At 36.1% G+C, this 27305-nt stretch overlaps 2 protein-coding genes across 2 annotated transcripts in view; one reads left to right on the forward strand and one right to left on the reverse strand.

The window, feature by feature from the left end:
• Positions 1 to 3322: 3322 nt before the first annotated feature.
• Positions 3323 to 27305, forward strand: part of LOC139975642 (solute carrier family 22 member 6-B-like) — a 30915-nt gene continuing 6932 nt past the window's right edge. The window contains exons 1-8 of the mRNA XM_071983722.1: positions 3323 to 3417; positions 5023 to 5446; positions 6428 to 6531; positions 7519 to 7673; positions 8272 to 8440; positions 11302 to 11446; positions 12174 to 12265; positions 13252 to 13460. Coding sequence (XP_071839823.1) covers positions 3335 to 3417; positions 5023 to 5446; positions 6428 to 6531; positions 7519 to 7673; positions 8272 to 8440; positions 11302 to 11446; positions 12174 to 12265; positions 13252 to 13460 — 1381 coding nt within the window. The 5' untranslated portion in view covers positions 3323 to 3334. The remainder of the gene's footprint in view (positions 3418 to 5022; positions 5447 to 6427; positions 6532 to 7518; positions 7674 to 8271; positions 8441 to 11301; positions 11447 to 12173; positions 12266 to 13251; positions 13461 to 27305) is intronic.
• On the reverse strand, positions 14993 to 26604 carry LOC139975643 (sterile alpha motif domain-containing protein 3-like). The gene is made up of 9 exons (XM_071983724.1): positions 26446 to 26604; positions 23250 to 23479; positions 22501 to 22609; positions 21680 to 21847; positions 20568 to 20661; positions 19307 to 19651; positions 18451 to 18631; positions 17840 to 17925; positions 14993 to 16996 (listed from the first exon to the last, which is right to left on the reverse strand). Exons 1-9 carry the CDS (start codon positions 26454 to 26456, stop codon positions 16712 to 16714), a joined length of 1509 nt encoding a protein of 502 aa, XP_071839825.1. The 5' UTR covers positions 26457 to 26604; the 3' UTR covers positions 14993 to 16711.

The raw sequence follows: 27305 nt of genomic DNA on the forward strand, positions 1-27305 counted from the left end.
AGACCCCCTTAGGAAATGGACTTTCTAAAGGGGAGAGGCTTTACTTGAATATTTTACTTGGGACTATATATATGTATGCACACTCCGTGTCCAGTGTGGGGGGGGGGGGGGGTGGTGGGGGGAGGGCAAGGGCAAGGGCAGGAAGCAGCAGCAGTTTCAGTGACATAAGTGATCTCGATGGGGCATTTCGATCACCTGTTCAGAGGATAATGTGGTTTGTAACATTAAAGTGCAGGTGTAGCTATGTACGATAAAAGTATTATCACGACCCCCTTTAAATCCACATTATGTATGCATATATAGTTAATGGTGATGAAACAGAATAACGGCAACATGAAAGTGTCAATCGTATTTGTTTCTCTTAACTCTATGCATACAGCATTGGCTACTATTATGGTCTCCAGGGGGAAATATTTATAAATCTTAATAACTAACAAATCCAGTCACTTTTGGCAATAGGAACTCAGGTATTTTGGAAAGGTATTGAAATGAGGTTTCTAAAAATGTCTTTGTTTTTCAGAATTGTGCTAATTTTGTATGCAAATATGCAAATGAGGTCATTCTATAGAAACTGTACGTTGCTTTTCCCATTATAAATAATTTTGATGAAATCTTTTGGACTTTTGATAGTTTGATGAGTTCAAGACATGTTATTTCATAACTTAAACATAAGTTGACGTTTGAATGTGAGAGATATGACTGATTTTTTGACGTTTTGTTAAATTTTCTTTCGCGAATATATGTTAAATTAAAATAAATTATAATATTTTACGAGCTTTCAAATTTAGGATTTATATCAAAGGCATGGTCTTCATGCTGGTCAAGGGCTCTTCTGGGGTGATAAGTAGAGGCTGTTGTGCCTACACATCATCTTTGACATCTTATTTGTTCTCTTAACAGGATCGTACAGAGTTTGGTTTACTATGGACTCTCCTTAAGTACATCTTCTCTCGGTATTGATCCTTACATTGCGTTTCTTATTTCCGGAACAATTGAAATCCCAGCATACTTATACGTTAGTATGATTCACCGGTGTGGAAACGAATTGATCTTGTGATATATTTTGCGCGGTCTGTCATTCAGTTAATACATTGTATATAACATTTGATTTAAGGCAGGGTATAAAAATAAATGGCTTGTATCTCAAGATTCATATGTGAAGAATTTGGAAACAGAAAAGTCTCCGTTTACCAAAGGAATGAATTATTACTCAAAATGAGATCATAATTGATCCCAGTATACGACACTCTCTTAGATCGTTCGTCACCAAGTGAAGATTAAAAAGCGAGTACTTCATTAAATTTGATTCAATACTCAGTATTTCGACGTCCCAGAGGCTTGAACACAGAAAACAACATGTGAAAGGCGAGAGTGGTTCTAACACCATTATCAATTGAAGATGATACCGTACCGATGGAGCGAGTAACTACATGTAAATAATCTCAAGGTATATTAAAAATATCAAGGGTGGAGACACATACCGTGAGCAACAAACAATAAAACAGTTCTTTTTTCTCTTTCGTTCTGAACCGACGAACACAAACTCAAGGATATGAAGTACACCTGCATTTTTATAACATCATATCCAAGGGTTTTCGCTTGTCTGCATGGGCGGCGATCCGTACTTCCGAGTGGGGGGGGGGGGGGGATATGACCTTGTTGACTATCTAAGCGTAGCGCCACCATGAGTTGGCGCGAAGCGTACATGAAAATTTTGGGACTTACAAACCCTCTAGATGGCCGGAAACGGCACTTCCCGAGGTTTCCAAGCGGCATATACCAAACTTTAAAATAGGGATATCATGTCCGAAATATCTCATAATCAGGATCCAAAATACTTTTTTTTTAATTTCGGGTGTTATTTTGGGAAAATTGCCCCTGTCAATCTTGTTTCAGGCGCTACGTTAGAATGTTCGATAGCTCTTTTATATTATTCGATGAAGAAAATGGCCTCATGCAGGCTATTATAGGCCTATATACATGCAATACACAATTACACATAGTTACATTCCTAGGTACCGATTGCTAGGGCATCCAGGTGAAACGTGTATTAAGCATTACCCTGGTAACATGAGATTCTCAGCTGTTCGAGGGAACATGTACGTGTGTAGGCCTACTATAGGGCCTATATGAATACTATGAGGGTGCATATATGTACTATATCAATACCGTGGGCGCAATAATACATTTTGTTGTTATAGGGCCAATGAAGCCTACAGTCAACTATTTTTGCTTTATAAAGACGGTTTATTTGAAAAGATCGCACTGCGTTTATGGTAGGCGAGAAATGAAGCTAAAAAAGAGCCGTACATTCACGATGATGCATAAATGTAGGCATGAAAATATTCTTATCCCTGGCATTTGGTGGGGGGGATATGGTGTATTACATCCCCTCCACCCATTTTCATGGGGGGATATATCCCCCCTTCCCCCCCCCCAGGATCGCCGCCCATGCTTGTCTGTATGTTATAGCCCTGTTACTTTTGAATACCCACCATCCGAATATACATAGACATCTAAATATTGTATCGTAGAATAAAGTGGCCACGTTTTCAGATTGATGATGGAACATACCCTCCCACCTATCGGATTGAACCGCCCATAGATAAGACCTGACTATTTATGTCATTTATTCTAACCAAAGTTTCGTCGTAAAATGAAGACAGCCTTACTTAACATAAAGGCAGTATAGGTCGTTAATATTTGTAATAGTGACAAGTTATATTTTGGTTGGTGATACTAACGTTCACGTTGTTGACTCTGTTAAACTATTGAGGGTTCAGCTTGACACTAACTTGTCTCAGAAAACAACATAATTCTGAGAAATGCAGGATTGCTAGTGGCAACCTTAAGAAAATCAGACAGATTCGTAAGTTCCTTGACTGTGAATTTTCTAAATCTGTGGTCTTGGGTCTCGTAATATCTCATCTTGACTATTGTGATGCGTTACTGATCGGTTTACCTGCCTCTACCCTGCTTCCCTTACACTCCAAACAAAACCAAGCTGCAAAATTGATTCTGTGCAGAAGAAAATATGACAGTACCAGGGACTGTCGTTTCGCTTTACATTGGTTCCCCATTGAGCAACGCATTACATTCAAGGTTCTTTGTTTGATTTATAAATGTATTAATAAACAGGCCCCACGATTATTTGTGTAAGATGCACACAATTGAAACAATATTTCTAGGCACTAAGAAGAGCGGTAAAAACCTCTCTAGATTGTGTAAGGGGACAGCTTTTATTTTACCCTTAAATTATTGGTATATTCAAAAATCCCAAAAGAGAATCGCAAACCTACTGGTACCAGGCAGTTTTCTCACACATCAGCCCTGCATGAACCACAAACCGAATTCTAAAGTCGTGAAGAAAGGTGTCTTTTCTTACGTTTTTGAAGGAACCCTGAAAATATCCTGCAGGTGAGCTCCAAAAGTCTCATTTTTCGAGAAAACAATAGTGATAAAACAAATTAGTTCATTATTCTTAAGAAGATAAATAAGTAAATCGGAATATTTTGGATTAAAGTGTGATAATTTGATCTATTTGAAAGTTACGTTTACAAAAGTCGGCAGATATTATTTATAACTCATTTGTCCTTATCAAACTGTCTTCGAAAAAACCCACTATATAAATGTGCAAGAGAGCGACAATATCACTTTTCAAGAGTGTATAGAATTAAATGATTTTTTAAGATTTTTTTAATTAATTAGTCTTAATCAAACTGTCTTCAAAAAACCCACTATAGATGTGCAAGAGAGCGACAATCTCACTTTACAAGAGTGTATAGAATAAAATGATTTTTTTTCAAGATTTTTTTATGATTTTTTAATTAATTTATCTGAATCAAACTGTCTTCGAAAAACCTACTATAAATATGCAGGAGAGCGACAATCTCACTTTTCAATAGGGGATAGAAAAAATGATTTTTAAATTTTTTATTTTTTTTTATTAATTTGTCTTAATCAAACTGTCTCGAAAATCCCACTATAGATATGCAAGAGAACGACAAACTCACTTTGCAAGAGTGTGTAGAATAAAATGATTTTTTAAAGATTTTTTTATGATTTTTTTAAAATTAATTTGTTTTGATCAAACTGTGTGCGAAAAACCTACTATAGATGTGCAAGAGAGCGACAATATCACTTTTCAAGAGTGTATAGAATAAAATGATATTTTAAAGATTTTTCTAAGATTTTTTTAATTAATATATCTAATTCAAACTGTCTCGAAAAACCCACTATAGATGTGCAAGAGAGCGACAATCTCACTTTACAAGAGTGTGTAGAATAAAATGATTTTTTTCAAGATTTTTTTATGATGTTTTTAATTAATTTATCTGAATCAAACTGTCTTCGAAAAACCTACTATAAATCTGCAGGAGAGCGACAATCTCACTTTACAAGAGGGTATAGAATAAAATGATTTTTAAAGATTTTTTATGATTTTTTTAATTAATTTGTCTTAATCAAACTGTCTCGAAAAACCCACTATTGATATGCAAGCGAGCGAAAATCGCACTTTTCAAGGGTGTAGATGAATAAAATGTCTACCGCGTTAAGTTTATAGAATGTTCTCTTGTCGTTTTCTCTGAGGGCGCAATGACGTAACGTATACAAAACTTGATTTTGAAATATATTTTTCTTTTTAATTGAACGAATTTTTAATCAGTTTAAATATTGATTTTGTGTTGCGCGTGCGCGAAAAACAATCATGTGTTAATATATAATATTTGATGTAAAAATGCCAATCAACATTATGAATATTCCTTATTAGGAAGATGACTGATATAAAGAGTTTTTGCTCCGTGTCGTTATTGATGTATTTATTTTTATGAGAACTTTCTTATATTATAATTTGTTTATATTAGAACAATTTCTTTCATTCCGTTGTAACAATGAAGATGACGTATACATACTCTTAACTTACCGATTTTAAGAATAACTTAAAAGGAAAAGCCATAGATTTTGGGATTGTACATAACTTTGACTGCGTTCATCTCGTCTTCTTTCGTCCTCTAACGACAGATGCACGATGGACCCTGAAGAAATTCTAAGCCACGTAGGAAGTCTTGGTCGGTACCAAAAACTGATTGTGGCACTACTGTGTCTTCCGATTTTTCTGGCCACTTGTCACGTATACCTACAGGTGTTTGCAGCTGGAAAGAGCGACCATTGGTGTAAATCTTGGGTGAACGATGATTGTCCGACTGACTTATTAGATGATGTTGATTTCAACTGCGAGGATTTTAAGAAAAGTATGTCCATTCCGATCATAATCGATGAGTACAACTCGACGAAATACGATCAATGTACGAAATACGACGTAAGCGGTATCGACCTCCAAACAGCGATAGATCTTGGTGATGACGTCACGAAGCTAGAAGTGATCCCTTGTGATGAAGGATGGGAGTACGACCGGAGTACATTTCCGAGTACCATTATACAGGATGTAAGTACATAATATAGGAACATTTGAAAAGGAACTTTTTTTTATTTCCATACTTTCACGAATGTTGATTAATGTAACTGTTACTATAAAGCAACTGGTCATTCATGATGTGGAGATTCTTCCATTATAAAAGTCATGTCTTAAGAGAGATGTAAGAAGGGAATCATCATACCTGAGCACCGGGTTAATGGTGTTCCCAGTAAAATATGGGATAAAGAATATATCAATTCTCACTTTTGTAAAGTAGTTAGGAAAATAGAGGCGGGGCATACTATTTTCCCCGGCCCTACCCGGCTCTCCATTCCCCTGTGTGGAAAGAAATTGTCTCTTTAGTTTGTTGCGTGATGATCATAGGTCAAACTATTTTAGCAGAGTTCGCGAAGTTTTGCAGTTACGGTGTCACACCGCCTGTATGTGTCCAAAAAAAATTGATATAAGATGGAAGTATTCAATTTCATCAGCTAGTAAGAAAATTTGGGACCTGACGCATGTTGATACAAAATTACAATGTGCGAGTCCCAGGCAGGACAACAGTACAGGTGTCCTGTGAAGGGTGCAAGTTTCACCTTCCGGTCATACTTCACTATCGTATTCAACATGAACAAAGCCCACACATCATGTATATCAGGTTCACGGGTACTGCCTGTATAGTTAGCCCCAATCACCACTTCAATCCCCGTATTAATTAACATTAAACACCATACGGAGATGATGATTTAGTGTTTCCGATCCATGAAAACAAACCTTGCCAATATCATAATGAGAACTGTCAGGTGTTTTGCCGAACGGTTTAAATGACAAGACTGTCGATTTTGCATCCACCGCTGTAGAAACCAAACAACAAGGAACAAAATAATGTAACTCTCTTAAATAACCGAGCGCGAATTGTCTGCAGCTTCACCATTGAATGGTTAGACATTTTATTCACGTGTGTTGTATAATATGTATATTGTTTATATTTATATTTCCATACGTCAACAGTTCGAGCTGGTCTGTGGTATGTCATACTTACCAAACATCGCTCAGTCCGTTTACTTTGTCGGGTACATGGTAGGGAGTGCCTTACCAGGTGTGACGGCAGATTTGTGAGTTATCACGTGATCTTTACATCGAAACCATATATATATATATATATATATATATATATATATATATATATATATATATATAGATATATATATATATATATATATATATATATATATATATATTGATTAACTTATAACCAGAAAATTTTAATCCAGCAATTAATATGACTTTGTTCCAAAGAGCCCAGGCTCAGTACCGTAGCCTATATCAGATGATCATACTACCACCGACGTTAAATTTATAGGCAAAGTTTTTATTGCAGAGATGTGATTTTCTATACGGTAGCGATAACCGTATGCAAATATATTATTCATACGCAAAAAGAATGATATTACCAAGCTACATTTGTCCCTATAGCAACATAAAGAAAAATTCACGGGAAGAGCTGTATAATTGTGCTGGTATATATATATTCCATATCATTTTCTACTTGAATATGTTCAAAAGCATATAGGTCAAAGTACAGACGGATTTGATTTTTGAGTTTGCTAAGATTTGCGCCTCTTCTATCGTAACATTTAAGCAGTCATGGTTGGTCTGGATATGTACGTGCATAATGATACGCCAAGCCAGCTATTATATATATGACAGGTAGTATATGCCAATGGGAAACCGTTACCCCTGTTCTATATTGAGCTTGTGAAATTGCAAAATTAGTATGAAAGTTTAATGCTTCATTCAATATTTCACGAACTATATGTGATTACGGATCGGTAACCATCTGTAGAAAATGAAATAAACAATAAACTCCCCAGTTAAAAGAGCTATAAAAAACATCTCTGAATGACTTGTAGTATACCAAGTGTTTCATGTTATTGCTGCAAAGTGGGAAAGCGATTGTAAATCATGGAGGAATTTTCTGCCGGTTTTTATTGAGGGTATTCTTTTTAAATCTTCAAAACCCATGCATGTTATACTATTCCAATCTGTGGGTATGCGGCCGACTAAAGTCTACTCTACAAACTTTGACCTCCTTTCAATAGAATCGGCCGACGGTGGACGTTCCTCCTCTGTGCATCTTTTATTACACTGACCGGTATCGCAAACACGTTCTCCTTGAATGTTTGGATGTTCATAGCACTTAGGTTTTTAACAGCCGTCTTTGGGAAGGGAATAAACCTTGTCTGTTTTATAATCGGTAAGAGTCAACGTCTAATGTCTTTTCTATTCCGTTTTATGTTGACAAATTTGTTTTGACTTCTCATTCCATTCTATGACTTCATCCAGATGGGACAATTGTATCAACGATACTGTCATGTCGCACTCCAGAACACTAGTATACTCAGCCATTGGGGCAGTATGAATATTAATTCTCTATTAGATTATTAATAATAATAATAATAACATATATAGGTATATAGCGAGGTTAGGGGCTGTTCATAGTGTCGTTACGAATGCTTTGAAGCACGATATCAGAGGTTGGTACTACGACGTACGTATTAGCAATGAAAAAGTCCTAATTGGCAGTACATATACCATTTTGTATTAACACATATCCATAACAATCTTTCTCCCTCACCCTCCCATCACCTCTGTCTTTCTCTCTCGCTCTCCACCTGAATGTCCCTCTCCCTTCACTCCACCCTCCCACTCCCTCCACCTCCCTCTCTACCCCCTCTCTCTCCGCCCCTCTCTCTCTACCCCCTCTCTCTCCACCTCTCTCTCTACACCCCCCCCCCCACCTCTCTCCACCTTCACGACCATCTTTATCTCTCCCTCTCTCTCTCCGTGTGTAGTTGTCGAGATTGTGGCTCCAAGTAAGCGAGTTATGGTCAGCAACTTAATGTGGGTTGCCTTCGCTGTCGCATATTTCGCCCTTGCTGCCTTGGCTAAGACCATTCCAAACTGGCGAATCTTGCAGCTGGTAGTATCCATACCATATTTACCAATATTGGTTCTGGCGATGTAAGTATATCTCTGCGGGTTGTTCGTTATGCCATGTTTACAGGGGCGGCGGAGCCGGGAGGGGATGCGCACATGACCCACTTTGGTGAAACCACCAAACTGGGCACCTTTTCGTCAATTAGAAGTGCCTCTTTATGTATGTGAAGAGTACCCTTCTGTAAGGCATTGAAATACTGGAATCGTTGGTACAGAATGGTGTTGCTTCCTCAAATCAAATTCACCTGTTACATTGTTGGTCGAAATTTCTGTCCCGTCCCGTCTCGTCCCCCCTCCCCACCCTTTTTGCCGCCGCCTCTGCATGCACATGCACGACCTGGTCACACCTTGTCACATGTGTAAGTCGTGTCATATACGCCACAAAACATCCTTTATCTATTTGAAAGATAAGAAAGGTTTTTCAGAATAATTTATTACCAAATATCAACTACCAACTATCGAGTAAAAGGTAAACGCCTGCATAACAACATAATACACACACCATTATCATTCCGGATAGGCAGTTCGATAAGCTAGTCACCTTGAAAATTCGGTGATGTATATAATTCAGCAGGTTGCTGGTACACGCGGTACTAAACAAAACTTGTCACTGATAAGACATCATGTATTTGTTATCCTTTTTTTGTTCTCTTATCTACATTTTTCTTTCTTTTTATCTCTGAGTGAGACTTAAAGATGATTCAAGCCTTTTTATTTTGTTTGGATATGCTATAAAAATAGCTCTACTTTTTACAATTTACACTGAGGAACTTTCGTGCATACTCTTGAACTGTAAACAGTTTTACATCCATTCTTGAAGCGAAAAGTAGCACAAATTAGTAAAAAAAAAGAAAAGAAGAAATAGCCTTCTCTGCGATTAAGAAGATCAAAGATATATATGACATACTTTGGTGACCAATAATTGTGGTCTGAGTGAAAGATTGTCCGAGCTTGGGCGATGATAAGAGGGTGCGGGGAGTGTAGTGTGGTTGACCTCATCAGTTAATTCTCTCCCCCTGTAGTACCTCTTTTTCTTTCTCACAAATGAAGAATAAAACACGTTTTTCTTGTTATGTGAATGGGCCAATGTTTCAATATGCAAAACAATCTATGCTTATTTATTAGATTCCAAAAACTTAAATGTCTTCTAAAAGGCAAATCTCCTGCTGTAAATATCACCTAAATCATGTTACTCTTGTTCTATGAAACGCTGAGATGGATCATAGCCCACCTTATGTTTACCTGAAATTTTACCTTATTTTAAATATTTCGAAGAGAAAAAGGAGGTAAAGTATACAGCAACAGGACAGACAGTATGTGGCCTTTAAAGGGAAAATAATTATTTTTACAAACCATCCAAAAAAATATCACTAATTATTCTTTGTTTGATGGCTACAATATATCAGTCTATAGTACGCCTTCAGAGGTTTCCCCTTTTGCTGCCGAGGTATTCCAAGGTGTGGGCAGCCCTAACGAACCGAAAGGTAATAAATGGCCTCCGTTTAGAGGTTACAATATACATGTATTTATGGTGCGCCCTATAGTGTGCCTAAGTCCTGAAATCGACATACGTCAAATTAAAGTGACATATGTCGGTTTTCTCTCATTGGACGACCAGTGGCGCAAGTTGTTTTCTAACGCTTTGATTGGAAGATATCAAAATATGTAAAACTTCAATTGATATATGTCGGTTTTTCGTACTCTCATTGGACGATCATTGTCACATGTTATTTCCTAGTCCTCTGATTGGAAGAAAACGGCATATTTGAAAAAAAAATCGACATATGTCAAGCATGAAAATACAAATGACGATGCCTCAGAAAATGCCTAAAATTAACTAAGGAGGTCAATTTACGCTTATTTTCCGACAATGGTTAACCTTTCAGGCTGACGTACACTACTCTAATTGTGGTACGGTATACCTACAGGTAATATCGTGTAACGTGCAGTCGTCGACCATGAAATAGTTTCACCTGGCACGGCTCCAGCATTCTTATTTCATTTAAATGAGGGTGCCTGCGGATTTCTGTGACCGATTATTGCATCTATGATGACAATAAGGCACGTCATCCGTGAACTTTAAAGATTGGTCACTTCAGTGGGGGCGTATATTATATATATATATATATATATATATATATATATATATATATATATATATATATATATATATATATACATATATATATATATATATATATATATATATATATATATATATATGTGTAAATATGAAGTTTCGCTCCGTTTGGGATATATCCTAAATTAAATGTTACTTCTGAGGACCTGTCATTTTCTAAATCAGTGGCGTCATAATATCTGACAGCTATTACATCCTCGCTCTTTGTCTTTTCATATTTTCAAGATATTGGACGTTAACAGTGTTGATACTGAAACCAATGTCATCATTATAGGTCATATAAATAATATACGTTATCTAAATATAATAATATAATATTAAGAATTTCAATATTTGTCAGATTCGGCAGTTACAAAACCCATCTCCAAAACAGAAAACCAACATTGTAACAAATAAAGAAATACAAAGTACAAAATACGAAATACAAAATACAAATACAAACTTGTATCACACGTGGCTTTATAGTTATAATATATTTAGACTTGACCAAGTCTTGAGCGTTATGTGTGAAGGGACAGATTTTCATATGTTCCGAGTGGGAATATGTTTTGTTTTTTATACCCTTTTAGAGACGTTGTTCATAAGCGCGTTTACCAGTTATTATTGGCTTTGTGTCTCATTAAAGTTGCCATGATAGTTAGTACTTATAATCGCTCAATTTATACCAATTGTCTCGATTCTGTCATAAACTACTTAACTTCAAGTGAAATAATCAACTATCAATATCGTTTTACGTTCTTTGTAGAATATTTTTACCCGAAACTCCGAGATGGTTGCTTTCAAAGCAACGGTTTGCATCGGCTGAAAAAATCTTAAGAAGAATGGCGAAGTTCAATGGAAAGGAACTTCCTGAAAACTTTTCGAAAGAAATTTCAAGTTGCAACGAAAATGTAAGACTTTAAACAACATTATAGGAAATTGCATACAAATAGTTTGACAGACTTTATACAGAGGGATATACTCCACATAATGGTTCATAGATTTAAACCAGTTTTGTAGCTGCTTTTGATAAACATTTTCGATGCTATGCGATAAAATACAATAACTATTTATAAGTTTATATAGTCACAGCTCATTTCAAATACTCTAGAAAAAGTTTGACAATCTTTTTTAAATTTTCTGGTTTAAGTTAAAAGTTTTATTACTACTGTAAAGAAGTGTCCAATCCACCATTTTTTAGGGTGGATATCGACTGAATAAATAACTTTTGTAGAAATAGAAGATTGTCCGATGCGATCAGATGTAACCAGACGCGGATCCAGGGGTGTGGGGTTGTAAACCCACCCCGCCCCCCCCCTTTTCAACCCCACTCAAAAATGTTAACAAGTACTGTAGTTATTAGTAGAACCTTGCGTATAGACTAAGTTCAGTCAGTTAATTGTTTTATGTAAGCTATCAAAATGTGAAGGGAAGGGGAGTCCTGCCTCGTATGCCGCCCCACCCCCTCCGCCAACCGTCCGTGATCGCGTCTCTGATGGACAAAGCATGTTTCAGTATTACCTATGTCTTTTCCTACTTTCCGGAATCATTTCATGAAACTACTAGGTCACGTGATTCAAATATATTCAGATTATAAATATAAAAGAAACATTTTCTTCTTTTATTTAACCTGTTTAGGACAATGAGCAGAGTGGAATCAAAACTGTTATTCGTCAACTTCTTGGCAGTAGGACACTCCTGCTTATAACAGTCAACATGAACTTAAACTGGTAAGTTTCAGGTCGTATGATCAATGTTTTCTTAACTACAACGTAATTATACTTCATGTGTGCTAATTAAACATATGAGTAAATTACTTCATTTAACGTATACTCACAACATCCAGGCAGCATATACGAATCTAACTTTTATCTTCATTCAATGGCAAAATATTAGAAAAATACTCATGGTAACTCGTGAGTTTAATAGTCTATAGTTTACTGTAAATTGTCACTCAGTACTTCAGCTCTGGTCGTCGATCGTTACATACCCTACTTTGTTTATGTGTAGGGCTCGTTTAGAGCAGGGTTGTCCAACATACGGCCCGCGGGCCACAGTCCGGCCCGCCAGAAATGCTCTACGGTGCGAAATTTTAGTGAGCAGATATATTGATAACAATTTGAAGCTATATAATCAATCATTCGAACCTTTTGGGTCAAAAAAAAACTGCATACAGGTCAATTTATGTGACACTCTCTCAACGGAGGGGGGGGGGGGCAGCTGGACTTTATTCATCTGTTTTATCAGGAAGGAAAATAAATCAGTGCGCTCCACGCGCTGTGCTCACATTTTGTTGCCTTGGGCTTCGGGCAAAAAATCGAGCGTAGGGTTCATGCGGCCCCCTCCTTCATCATAATCATTCCATGTGGCCCTCCTTTGCAAAAGGTTGGACAACCCTGGTTTAGAGGTCTATTGCCTGTTACTGGGAACAGTATAGGCCTACCTCACTTCATATATGCTAGCTGATCCTATAACAACACAGTGTGTGTATGTATTACATCGTTTAAAGTCATAGTACCTATTGGCTATCATTGAGTAACACAACCTACGAAACCTATATTCTTGCCGTATTTGTCCCTCTCTATAGAATCGCTCATAAAAGTCAAAAGTTTTCAATTAGAGATAATGTGCTGTTGTTTAGTACAGGCCTAAGTCAGTGAGTGCATGGTTCATTCTTACTACAAACAACCCTCACTTTCTCACTTTTTATCTTTAGGATCGTTCAAAGTCTGGTATATTATGGGCTGTCGCTGAGTACCTCATCGTTAGGCGTTGATCCCTATATAGCGTTTTGTATATCTGGTACCATAGAGATACCAGCATACATCCTCTGTATGTTCATACCCGAATGGTTCGGAAGAAAATTGTCGACTTCAGTAACGATGGTTGCTGCTGGTGTTTGCTGTTGCGTGACTCCATTGATACGTAAGATACATATTTATATTTGAATTGAATTTATTGTCCCACCATCGGAAATTCGGCTTACACAGGTCGTAAGCGAAAAAAAGAAGAAAAAAACAAACAATAGTATAAGTATCAATAGACTGCGATACACATACAGTAATACAAACATATATACAGCAAGTCCTACAAATAAGAAACTTATCTTCTCACTTGTGAATTAAATATATGGATAGATTTAGGCACAGTGAGTTTATGAAGCCGGCCCTAAGTGTACGCGGTGGGCATAAACGCAGTCTACACTGTAAAAACTAAAAGGGTTTATTTACCCCAAAATAGGGTAAATGTAAATCCCGCATGTGGACACAAAGTATGGGTATTTATAACCACATTTAGATGTGCATTTACCCTTTATTGTGTCGCTATGCAGGATTTACATTTACCCACTATTTGGTTTCTTTTACACAATTTAGGTGTGAATTTACCCATTATTGTGTTGCTATGCAGGATTTACATTTACCCACTTTTTGGTTACTTTTACACAATTTATTTGTAAGTTTACCCTTTATTGTGTTGCTATGCAGGATTTACATTTACCCACTATTTGGTTACTTTAACACAATTTAGGTGTGAATTTACCCATATTTGTGTTGCTATGCAGGATTTACATTTACCCACTATTTGGTTACTTTAACACAATTTAGGTGTGAATTTACCCATATTTGTGTTGCTATGCAGGATTTACATTTACCCACTATTTGGTTACTTTAACACAATTTAGGTGTGAATTTACCCATATTTGTGTTGCTTAGCAGGATTTACATTTACCCGCTATTTGGTTACTTTAACACAATTTAGGTGTGGATTTACCCATATTTGTGTTGCTATGCAGGATTTACATTTACCCACTATTTGGTTACTTTAACACAACTTAGGTGTGAATTTGCCCATATTTGTGTTGCTATGCAGGATTTACATTTACCCACTATTTGGTTACTTTAACACAATTTAGGTGTCAATTTACCATTATTTGAGTTGCTAAGCAAGACTCACATTTACCCACTATTTGGTTACTTTTAAACAATATAGGTGTAAATTTATGACTTAGTTGTGTTGATGTGTGGGATTATTCCATTAGATCTTTTGGTACTATTATGCTTAAGATGTACAACTACCTCTTTGATGCTGCTGCACATAATTTACAATTATATTAAAGGTATTCTGTATTGGCCCAAAATTATAGCATGCTATAATCGCTAGATGTTTTCAAAGAATACTTTCCTGGAGGTCACTACCCTCCAATGGTTCACAGACATTCTACATTGAGCACACAAGATGACTGAATGTCTCAGTGAGAAAAATTTCCTCAAGAGTGGTAATAAAAACAGTTCAGAATTTTAAGCAAAGGTGACCATATTTGGCCAACACAGCATACCTTCATTGGGCTACATAACACAATGCAATTTAATTGTGCAGATTCTTGAATTAATATAATGGGTAAGAATGTTAAATTAGGAGAAAACTAGAAACTTCAAACATGAATACTACACTGCATAAACGTGATATGAATAATCAATGCAATAGCATGTTTATATCAATCTAGGAATATTCATGCATAATGTACAATATGGTGAAGCAACACTTAAAGTTGGTAACATATGTGTATACTAGTGAAACCTTGACTAAAAAATGTTACATTTACTAATGTATGATCACATTTTCTCAACAATTAGAAACTGCCACAACCCATTACAAGGCATGTCAGGTATTAAACCATGTAACAATTTTCATTTACATCGATGAATACATTTGTAAAATTAAGGTGTGCCAATCTTTTAACATTAACATAAATCTCTATTGACCACAAATATTACTTTCAGGTTGTCTGTTATGATTATGCTGTATCACTGTCACCTTAAAAATCTGGTATCACTCAAAAAGTGCATTACTTTGGCATAACATTGGTAAAAAAGACCATAACTCCCACTTTTATAAAATGGCTCAGCAAAAAATTGAGAAACTTGGAGAATATTAAGATAAACAATAATAACTTACTAATAAAAACAATTTGTATGTAAACAACTAACTTTGCAAATCAATGCTGGTACATCAACATGCTTTTGTTTATGATCAAACCCATCAGTTCTCACTGACCATGAATGTTGCATCAACACAATAAAGGTTTACATGATAAGACCTGTATGTTACTAAGTTGTAAATTAATAACTCTAAAACATACCTTAACTCTAATGTATGATTAATTAATACAGTTCTTAGTGCTTTAACATTTCATGTTGATTTATCTTGAATACAACAGTACACTCAAAAAGTTGCATTAGAGTGGTGCATGTTTATGTGCACCACCCCCACCCCACCAACCAAATTTTGTTGTGACAGAACAAGCCACAATATATGGAACTTTCTTGTCACTGATCTAATTGTTCCAGCAATTGTCTCCATGATTTTATTTATATGTGCATCAAGCATTACAAAGATTATCGATAACAACTTCCTGGTCTTGGTATAAATTGACAAAAACAAAATCAAATCGAGCAAAGATACGGTGATGCTTAAGTTTAGGCCTATGATTGTGAATGATCACCATTAACCATCTGTGTTGAGTGTAACCGAGGCTAACTGAGGAAGACTAGCATACAATTAGTCTACACTAAGCTTGCTTCAACTAGGCTGAACGTTAAACCTTAATCACTATACCCCTCTATGTTTATTGTAGACCCCACAATTTATCACAAAATATTACTGTACACAATTTGCTATTCTTAATGCTCATCAATCTTGGTTTGAATGTATAAAAAATTTACTGGCTTAGATAATTTGCTTAATATCAACTAATTGCTGTTTGGCCTTCTTATTACACCCAGTTCTAATTGTATTAACAGCTTATTATTGACTTTACTATATGACACCTTTTATAAAGTTGCATTAGTGTTCCAACTAAATTTTCGCCCCCAACTTTGCTCTTCGTCATAACAAGGCATGTCACAGCACTTCAAACTTGTAGTTGCCCCTGATCTCACTGTTTCACCAATATTGTAATGTTTAGTATTATATATCATTTAAGTGTATTAAGAATTACCCAAATTATCATTTTACACATTATTTGTCTTGTAAAATTATGCTAACAAACTAAATCCCTGAAAACAACACTATGCAAATCCAGCAAACAATCTGAAAAACATAACTAACAATAATTCTGGGTCAACAAATAACAGAAAAACAATAGAACTTGAAGAAAAGTCACAAAATGAAATAAATCATGCTTGAAGTTTTGCAATTAATGAAATGATCTTTTGAGGCAATTTCCCCTTGTCTTTGCATTGCAGCAGAACATTTTGCAGAAATGTCAGTGTTCCTTTTACTTTGCCGTTATACTGTATGTTGAAAACATAATATGTTGCCAGCAGGATTAGAACTGCCTCAGGGAAAGATGCTGCAGTACTGCATTTTTCGTTTTCTGCAATGATTGTTATGTTTGATGGGTCCAGCGGATCCCCAGTGTATGTTATGACCGGTGTGTTGATTTCAACATCCGAGCTAACCTATCAAACAATGAAATAAATAGGATGATTAATTCCTGATAACACATTTTCAAAGGTAATCCAGCTTCTTCAGAATCACATACACTAAACTTGCATTTGATAATATTACTTGGGAGCTGATTTGAATAAGCATCATTTCTAGCTATAAATGAATATTGCGAATGTTTCTATAACTCAGGGTATATATAAACCAGAATGTCAAATAACTTAGTGATTCCTTGCCATTATGAAGCAACATTAGATGGCAGATTTTCCAACTTCCACCGTGCTGACCTGATATCACCAGAAGTGCCATTGGCCTTAGAGTATCGAATAATAGGTGCCTATATAAGAAGATTGAATTTGAAACCAACTATCATTTCTTCAGCGATCAACTTTATTAAGACTTGGCTCTAATTGAAGACAAGTGAACTGTGACCTCCATACAAAACATTCGGGATTTGCTACTTACCAAATGCTACCTAAATTCAATTCATGATATGTGGTGGTAATTAAAGGGTTCAGGTTTTCATGTTTGTTGATCTCAAATGACCTCTGACCACAATCAAAAACAGGAAGAACCACCTACTCACCAAGGGTTACCTTGTGTTATCTTTTAATTCAAAGAAAAAATAGGGATCATCTGCTCACCAGGGCTATCTACATATTACTCTTGAAGTGCAAACCATCTTTCACTTCTTGAGGTATAGTGTTTACAAACCGAGGCCTCACACACACCCCGATCAGCATTGCATAGATTTCTTTGGCCTTAGAAGGGTTATCGACATATTACTCTTTACATCTTTTGCAAGTTTACAAATAATACACCAACTAATGAAAGGGTTATTAAAATGGGAAGCTTACATCATCATCACTGTTTATAAACAGAAAGTTGCGATCTTCTTTCAGGAAGCCAGGTAGTATCCAGAGAGCTGCGGTCCATGTAGCATCTGTAGCAGAATAAACACAGAAGTTATTGTCTTCATTCAGTGTAAATGAATGTAAAATGTAACACAACAGTAAAAAATTTCATGCTGATTTCCTGAAAATAACATAATGATTTAGTAAGTTGATGTAGTGTATCAATGCAGTTTTATCTCTGCACTCTTAAAAATAACTACATTGAAGTGTTCCTTAATTAATGTTTTATTGCAGGATTCAGTAAACCATCTAATTCATCCAATGACGACACTGTTGCTACTTTGCCTCATATGGTCACAACTTGTCTCCTTGCTCAGATTATCCTGTATATATGAAACAGGATTGGCCACATTTTTCTTCATTATCTTGAAAGACCTTGGATTTTTTTTTAAGTTTTCAAACATCTGCCATCAGTTTAACTAATTTATATTTTAAGAAGCTGACAAAATGCTTGTCTCAACTGAAACTGTTAAGACATATCTCCTAGTCTACATAATAGTAAACTTTTTTATTATTTTTGGTAATTAACTCAGCACTTTGAGATGTTAACTTACCCCTTTTGTCTTTTTCTGTCAATTGCTGAATAAAGTTGTTGTATTCAACAAGGAATCGAAGAGTGCCCTTTGAGTGATTTGTGTTGTAGGTGATGATCTTTGCTGCAATGTCATCAAGATTTTTGTAGAACATCTCCGACACTGCATCCCAACTGATGATGGCTGAAAAATCTTCTATGATCTATGAATTAAGGTAATAAAAAGGATGATAATGACATTGTATTAATAAACAACTTTCAAACAGGAACTTTCAGCCAAGTATTCGTGTTAGATCATTAAGTCAGTACAAGAATCTTGTTTTGGCAGTTATTCATGATTTTCTTCAGTGAAACCTCTATTTTAGTAGAAATTCTAAACATTCAAATACTCTTACATATCATCCATGGTATTTAGATTCACCTACTTTTTTGAAAATCCCTGTCAAAGCTAACAATGTGTTTCTTCCATGGTAAATAAAACAGCTATGATTAGCTCACTTGGCAGGTTAATTTGTGGCAAAATACACTCATGACCCTTTTCCTTGAACTTTGTCTACCTCAAATGATTCTTGAACTAAAAAAGGTAGGAATCATCTACTAACCAAATGCAATCAACATTCTAAGGGATTTTTAAGAAGCCAGTAACTGACAATTTTTCCACGTATTGCACTGTGTTTCATGAATATCAGCTATGATTCAAGGAAGCTTCCCTTCCTGAGAAATCCTGAGAGCAAGCTATGCAGCATGAACACAAGTTCATTCACCCTTACATACACAAGCCTTAACATTGGCTTATGATTTCGTCAAACCAACAATTTCCAGTGTAGAACATTATAATCATAAGTCTTAATAATTAGGAATCATTTGTTTGAAATTACCTGTTCTGCACAAAATAGAGTAGGAAATTTGCCTCTGATTTCTGCTATTGGTGGTTTCTCCTCAAGTACAAGTCTCCTTCTCTCTCCAAATGTCAGTGCCATTAATGACTTAATTTTGTTCTTGTCTTGTTTTTTCTTTGTTGATTCCTTTTGTAGTTCCTTAATGTGCAGTTTGATAGTCTCCTCTGTTTCACCCTCAGGTAGAGTCCAATCAGCTCCCTCTTTTCGTTCTCCCTCGTCAGTTGTTGCATGTGTAGATGTCTTCCTCTTCTTCACAACTACATCCCTCATCATGTGTCTCCTCTCATTTCTGAACTTATCTTTGAGTGCATTTTTCAATGCATCCTACAAAACCAAGATGCAAAAATGAATGGAAGCAGCAGTATGATGAGATAATCTGATATCAATGTTACATATTCTGTTAAAATACCTTTCTTCAGTCTGGACTTGTAATTTAAAGAGCTATGAAATTGTGATGAACACTTGAACACAAAGTATATTGTAATTTTGTTACAAGGTCTTAAAAACAGCTGAACAATTCAAATTAAACTTCAACACTATTGTTAGGTATAAAACTCGGCAACCTCACAATGTAATTTATGCACATGTTTCATCATGTCACCTCACCCATTTTAAAGAGTAGACACCTTGATCTTACAAGTATGCACATCTGGACATTCATGTCAGATGCATGCACAATGTGTACTGGTTCATGCATCTTCTCGGGTAGGCCAGTAAATTATATGAATATGTATGTATACATATATGTCACAGGAGGGGGCTAATGTGCAAACATATACAAGACCCCAGACTACAATATCCCCCCCTCCCCCACCCACCCTGTGCTGCAGCAGTTCAACCCTTGCATCCACCCAGTTAAGTTCCCTCAAACTGAAAAGTACTTTTACAAACCAACAGCAAAATTAATCTACAGTGGATGTAAGATTTTGCCCTTGAAATGGCAGGACAAACAATCTAGTTTTGAATGCCCCATCATTTGATGTCTTTATTAAAAAGATCCAGCTGTACATAGTTCTTCACTAGCACCAGCTACTGGATATAAAAATGGCTTTTGACAATTAAGCAAATACAGTGAAAATAGTCTCCTGTCTACCTGAATAGCACCAATTTGACTGATACCATTAGTAGTGGTAGTTTTGTACAAAGTAGTCGAAATTACACAATCTAGTCAGGTGCTTTTTATATGTACATATACGCCCACCTTCTAGATAATAAATGAAGAGCTTAATCATATACTTACATAAGGCTCACAGAATGGTAATTTGATTGCCAAGTTTGGAAAGGACTTTATGACTGCTTTAGCTGCTGTATTGTATTGATCTGTAGTAGGATACCTACAAAAAAGAATATCACTTTATAGTTGATTCACATACAGGGTTAGTGCCAGCTGTAAAATTTAGGAGGGGGGGGCAATTACCCACTTGACCAACTCTTTTGGGGGGGATTTAGTATATTGGGGGAGCCTTTTTAAAATGTGGAGTGAAAGGAAAAGATGGTACTGTCTGGGGCTCCAAAAGCTCCAGTTTTTAACCTTCATATCAGCAGGACAGGGCTTGGTTGGGTGAGACTCATACAGGCCCAATGATCTCCCATAATAGAAATTTCTTATGTTACGGGATACTGCGGACTATCTCTATAGTGGTCTCTTGTATCATTCTTGAAGATATATTGTCTAAATTGTTTTGTTTTTACTATGTAATTCTTAATTCCTTGTTTTAGTCTGATGTTGATCTGGGAGTGAAATAAACCTTACACACACAAACACCAAAAATTACATTTTTAAAATAATATCAACAACTTATTTTGCAACTTAATAATAACAGTGAAAAGTTCACCCATTTACCCACTAACCATCAAGTCCTGCTTGTACTAAGTACCTTACCTAGCACCCCCATTCCCCCCAGACAGGCTGAGTCAGCTAAAAGGCTATGATTTTATATTTGAGGTCGCTGCCTGAGCTTGTTTGTTTTGGTAATGTGGATATCCCCATCTGAAGTTAAAATATGAACAGAACTTTAACAAAGTTGTAACCACATCATTCCAAGGTTCCACAATATTAAAATCTGTAGGTAATTGACACATGACGTCTTTATATGCAAAAAATCAAATGCGAAAATACAGGCTTCCAAAGGTGTTATTGTTCCAGGTTAAATAACACCACAATTTCAAAGATGGCATACTTACACATTGACATATTTCAAAGCTAGTAATTCTGAGATGTTGAAAAGTCAAGATTCCAAAGACTTGTGCATTATGCATGCGTATGACATTTGAAGGCAAAAATTTACACTGGTTTAGCATTAGTGATTGAAAAGACAAAATATTAATATTCAAATAGGGAAAGGTACTTACACAGTAAACAAGCACATTTTGTCAAATGTAGCTTGGATTACAGCAGATTTAATTCTGTTGCTGACAGGTCCCCCTTTTAATAGTTCTACCAAGATGTCTCTCCTAACATCATCTTGATGCAGCTCAAACTTGTTTGGCCATGGCAAGAACTTTTCTTCTTCATGAAAACTATCAAGCATGCAAAAAGGGTAAACAAAACTTTATTAGCAATATGTATAGAATTAGCACTTTCAATAAAGTGACCCTAAACAAATTTTACATGAACAATACAGATTATACTTTGACACAGGTTGAACAGCTTGATTTTCACTACTTCAGCTGTAAGTTGTTGAACATGCATGTCAGTACTTAGCAAAATGTGACTTCATATTAAATGGCCTCTTCAAATAAGGGGCTTTGTACTGAACTTCTTTAGGGAATGTGTGGGACTTACTGTTAACCAACCAAGTTCCACCAACCCCCCACCCCCCATACCCTAATATATTGTAGTGATAGCTTAAAGAGAAAATGCAGTCACCCTGATTTGAATTAGTATACTGTAGTATAATATTTCTATTATGGCTCTTCCTACTCATGTGACAATGTATTTGTTACTGAATTGTTGAATTCATTCACCATAACTCTTAGATTTGTCTTTTATATGCAATATTTATGTTCTAAAATGCCATAAAATATAATTGTAAGGTCAGCACCAGAAATTTGCAAGGTTTAGCTGATATTGCAAATTAGTTTGGGGCAACTGCTTATTCCCTTAAATAAGCTCTTTTTTGCTTCTGTCAAGGTAGGATAATAATTCAAACATGAAATGTTACATGTCTTACCTGTCTGAAACATCACTGGTACAAGGTACATCTCTTTCATTTCCAGCCAATATAACGGTGTCATCTGAACTTGAAGAGCTTGTAAATGAACTGGCACTGAGGCATGCAACTGACAAAGGAAAGGAGTGTCCAAAATATGTATTATAAATTATTTTTCTAATTTGCAAAACCCCAGAATGTAAAGATTAAATATGTGTTGCTCATAAGTACAAGAAACAAAATAACTGGATTTGCATTGCAATTTGCTACTTACTATTAAATCTTCAACTGCTAACCAATTTGATATTGATTAGCACTTTCATTAGACAGTAATGCTTTTTGATTGATATTGCAAACTGTAAACTGTTACAATGAAAATTTGAAGTACTATTCAACTTTGGCATACCAATTTGTCCCTTGCAGAATACCTTCAGACTGTGATAATTTCTTATCTTAAAGCTTCCCTGAAATTTCAAATATGAATACTATAGTGACTTCCTCCTGTCAAATATCCCAAAACTTTCCACTACTGTAGGGGGAAAGCCATGAGGAGAGGTTATGACAATGTACATGCATTCATACAAGAATGTTTTATGTGCATATATTATCCTTGGAACTACCCAAGTACCAATAAGTTCCAAATGGGGTTCACACATCACATTATGCCAATAAGGCTCCTTCATGAAATGGTAATAAACATGCTGCTGATAGGCAAATTTTTCTGGACAACAATCTTTTTGCAATCGTGTACAAGAAGCATTTATACTTACCTTCATCCCTTTCACCAATCACATTCAGTTTAACTGCTTTATCTTCCATCTGCTCTTCTTCTATATCACCGTCAATGTCCACCCAGTCGTCAAAGTCTTTATCAAAGACCTGAAGCCGAAATTTCTTTATCCCAAATTGAGATTTGATTTCTGGTTCTACATCACTTGCACTACATAAGAAAACCCTTTTTCTGGATCCATAAGTTACATGGTACCGTTTAAGTGCTTCACTGAAGACACAAATATATAGAAACTAAAAAGTTGTTTCTTCTAACCTTTGAAGTTCAAAGTAACAATGATAAGGAATGAGATGCTCTATTTTAAGTATTAATGTTTCTCTAAACAAAGTACTTAAGTGTTACCATTCTCTGATTTTGATTTGTGTAAATTGATAAGGGTAAATGACAAGCAAAATCTTCATAAGCAAATATGACCCATTTTTGTTGAAAACACAATACATAGCTATGGAAATGTTGACTGTAACCAATAGTGTGCAAAACCATCAAAAAAAAAATACACTTTACCACCTTTGATAAAGATTGCATCTATTTTGCCAAATTCATGCAACCTATTTTCTCTTGCCTCTAGAACCATGCAACAACCTTTTGCATACAATGAACTGTGTAATTCAACAAAAGCTAATGTATGCACTTCTTCAATGCTTGGAAATTGACTTTTCAAAGCTCTCTGAATCCCATCACAAAACTGATGTAACTTTTGAATGTCCCCTCCTGAGTTGGATGTCATTTTGTCATCCAAAAAATTCTGACCAGCTCCATAATAGCACATAAGTAATTGATGACGCCTTGCCAATGTCTTACACAAATTCCGCCTGTTTTTCTGCCTATTGGCAATTTCTTTGAAATATGCATGTTTAGCTTCAAACCTCATTGTCCAGCAGTGAACAAGAGGTCCATATTTCAATATTGAACGAGGGTAATGCAATAAGTAATGACTTTTGGGTTTAATTCTATTTTCAGGAAAGAGCTCTTTCAGAGCAACCAGAAATCCATGCACCAAATATTCCAAGTATGCAACCATTTCACACGGTATAGAGGGAGCAAATGTAATTTCACAAATATCCATAAGTGACAAAAATAGTTCCCAGTATTCATTTCCCTCTGGAATTGAGCTTCCTATGATTAACGGCAATAATCTCATCAGGCACCATGTTTGAGATGCTGTTTGTTTGATTTTGAAACTTCCCAGGTTAGCAGTGGTATTGCAAGTTGGTTTGCTTTTCTGATCACTTTTTCCAAAGGGAAAAAGTTTCAAAGCACTGTTAAAAGATTCCAAAGTGAAAAAGCCATCCTGAATAAATGTTGTCACAACCTTCGTCATTAATTCTGGAACAAGTCCTTTGAGCAAATCATGAGCTGGATCAGGTGGTAGACAACTGATTACATCAAAGTATTGCAAATCTGACAAAACAGATTTAGAAGCTACTCCATAAACATGCCTAAGACCTTGATTTTCCATAACTAACTGCACCTGATGTTTGTGACCAACACTTGTTCTTTCGATTAAACTGGATGAATCAAAATGATCTTGAATGTCATTACTACTTGCCATGCAAAATCTACATATTCTACCAGCATGAAAATGTTGCTGAAAGCCTCCTAATTGATGTGCTGCCAAGTTATCCATGGAAACCAAACTAATGCAACCCTTGAATGTAAACTCCTCCTGGTTTAAAGTTGTTATTGTCACCCCCTTACTTTCTAAGACTTTAACATCCTCAAGAAGCGGTTTGAGCACTTTCCCAAAGCCATACTGTTTTATTAATCTTGTACAGCAGAGGCAAACAAGCTGAATTGATGACAATTTTGACCGAAACTTTGGGGATAAATTTCCAAGAACAAAATAAAATGCAGCAACTTTGTAGCTGTTAGCTTTATTTCTAAGTGGGTTCACCACACCAAAATCATCATAATAAAAATGAACTTGGAGTGCATGTGGCTCCAAAGAGAATAGGGGATGATTTTGAAATGCTTCACCATCACAGTAATCCTCATATCGCTTGTCCCCATGTCTAGAACGGGACTTCAGAACTTCTGCTAAAATATCATCATGACTTAAAAGACTTTTTAGAGTATCAAGCAACGGTACATAAATGAATGTATCATCTTTCCCACAGGTGGAACCTAGCACATGTTCAACTGGCTCAACTAAACCAAAATGCTCCTTATAAAAAGCTGTCTGTTTATAGTCTGAGGCCAACTTTTCAAAGATGTTATTTTTCTTTTCAAACTTTTCATCGATAAAGTTAAAGATATCAGGATTTTTAGCCACTGTGAAACCAGAAGCTGAAAGTTTTTCTTTGATCTCTGTGCTATCATCCCTTGAACTGTTATAGATGAGTTCAGATAGCTCTAATATTATGCTATTTGTAACAGTAAGTGGTAGTTTATGCTTCTCTTTCATGCCTAAGATGAAAAGAGCAAAGTCTCTTTCCGTGGATCTTTCACCGATTTCTCTGATGTGTGATCCATCACCCAGAGCAGCAGCATCGATAGCACTTATTCCAGTGGATTCTGCAAGACTATTTTTATGCGAATAAACCAATGTTTTCCGTCACTAGACTTGTGCCTACTTCAGTATCCTCATGCCCACCAGAGTTACTGTCATGCCTTATGTTAACATCGAACACTCTTTTATGAAATTTCCGCAGATGGGAATAAAACGTGCTGAACACCCGATATTTTCTTTCACAACCATCTATTCCACATCTTATGGAGAAGTTGGGTTCAATACTATGTGAGAATCTTATGTGATGTAACAACTTTTTGAAAATAATGGTCCTGAAAGTGTTACATATTGAGCAACTTTGCATCTGCAAGGATGCCATAAGGCCTAATCTAACAAAACCTTGGCTAGGCTTTATTAGGATGGCTTGGCATATAAACTGGACAAACCTCACAGCATTAATGCACACTCAGTTTTAATAGTTCAGTCTTGGCCTGCGCTAGCTAGGCATATAAACTTTGATACAATGGTAGGCCACAGTGTAGGCCCTGCATTGTACTAGTGGCTGTTACTTGTAAGACATAGCCTAGGCTTAGTTATAAAGTCTTCTAATCTTATATAGGCGAATAAGTAGCAGAACAGTTAGGCTAGTAAAGCCTAGGCATAACAGTTATTTAATCTGTACTTTTATAAACCAAACAACTCTTTCAAGGGCTTAACGTCAACTTACACTTGTGACATGTTGCTTTAGATTCATATAAAAATACAAGCGGCCGTTGAAGGTGAAGTCCAGTCGTGTCAAGTCTCGTCAAATGTGACGGCGAAGCGCTTCTGCGGGAACAAACTATGAAATACTAGGATTGGTCGCCAAGCAGTGCAGTGATGACAGTATACTGTACTGTACGTACGTAGGTCTAAGGCATTGTGTTAGCGCCAAGCGCCAAGCGCGAACGAACCACCTTTTGTGAAAGAAAACTTGTCATTGGCTTAAAGTTTGAATCTTTCATTTGATATTATGTGGGGTTCTTTCTAATTTTTCAGATATGCACCCATTTTCTGGAATACCAACTTTGAATCTTTTACATTTTTACCAATATTTATTACCACATCCACATTCTTGAAAGGCTGTATTCAGTGAATTAATGTAAAGTAGTGTTTTAGGAAATTTGTTTTTAACCAATGAGAAGTAAGAACACTTCTGAGACGTATAATCTGTCATTATTCTCTCGGCGCGGCCTGGCTGCAAACGTAACTTTTATTTCTAGTACGAATGGAAAAATAAAGTCGCAATTCAAGGACATTAATATTAACAGTTTCGAGGAAGCAATAAACCTTGCGCAAGATCGTGATACGTGGCGGAGGTTAATCACTGAGCATGTCGAATAGACGAGACTCAACTTACTACTACTACTAATGAGTACATCATTGTAGAAAATTCTATAGAAGTCACAATGAAAAAAATGTTTCAGCTATGGTCGACGTTTAAGGGCCAGGCATTGTTATCATCCGTTGTGGGGATAAATGTATGCTGGCCGTCCGAAAAAGCACAAAACACTTAAACGTACACAATCATGACAAAAATATTGTTCC

This window comes from Apostichopus japonicus, chromosome 11 (genome assembly GCF_037975245.1).
Source record: "Apostichopus japonicus isolate 1M-3 chromosome 11, ASM3797524v1, whole genome shotgun sequence".
In the NCBI taxonomy this organism is placed as follows: Eukaryota; Metazoa; Echinodermata; class Holothuroidea; order Aspidochirotida; family Stichopodidae; genus Apostichopus; species Apostichopus japonicus.

Coding starts and splice junctions, on each gene's coding strand:
- LOC139975643 (XM_071983724.1), bottom strand. Junction 21,848..22,500: donor ACCAGTGATGTTTCAGACAG/GTAAGACATGTA, acceptor CATGCTTGATAG/TTTTCATGAAGAAGAAAAGT. Junction 19,652..20,567: donor TACCATTCTGTGAGCCTTAT/GTAAGTATATGA, acceptor TTGGTTTTGTAG/GATGCATTGAAAAATGCACT.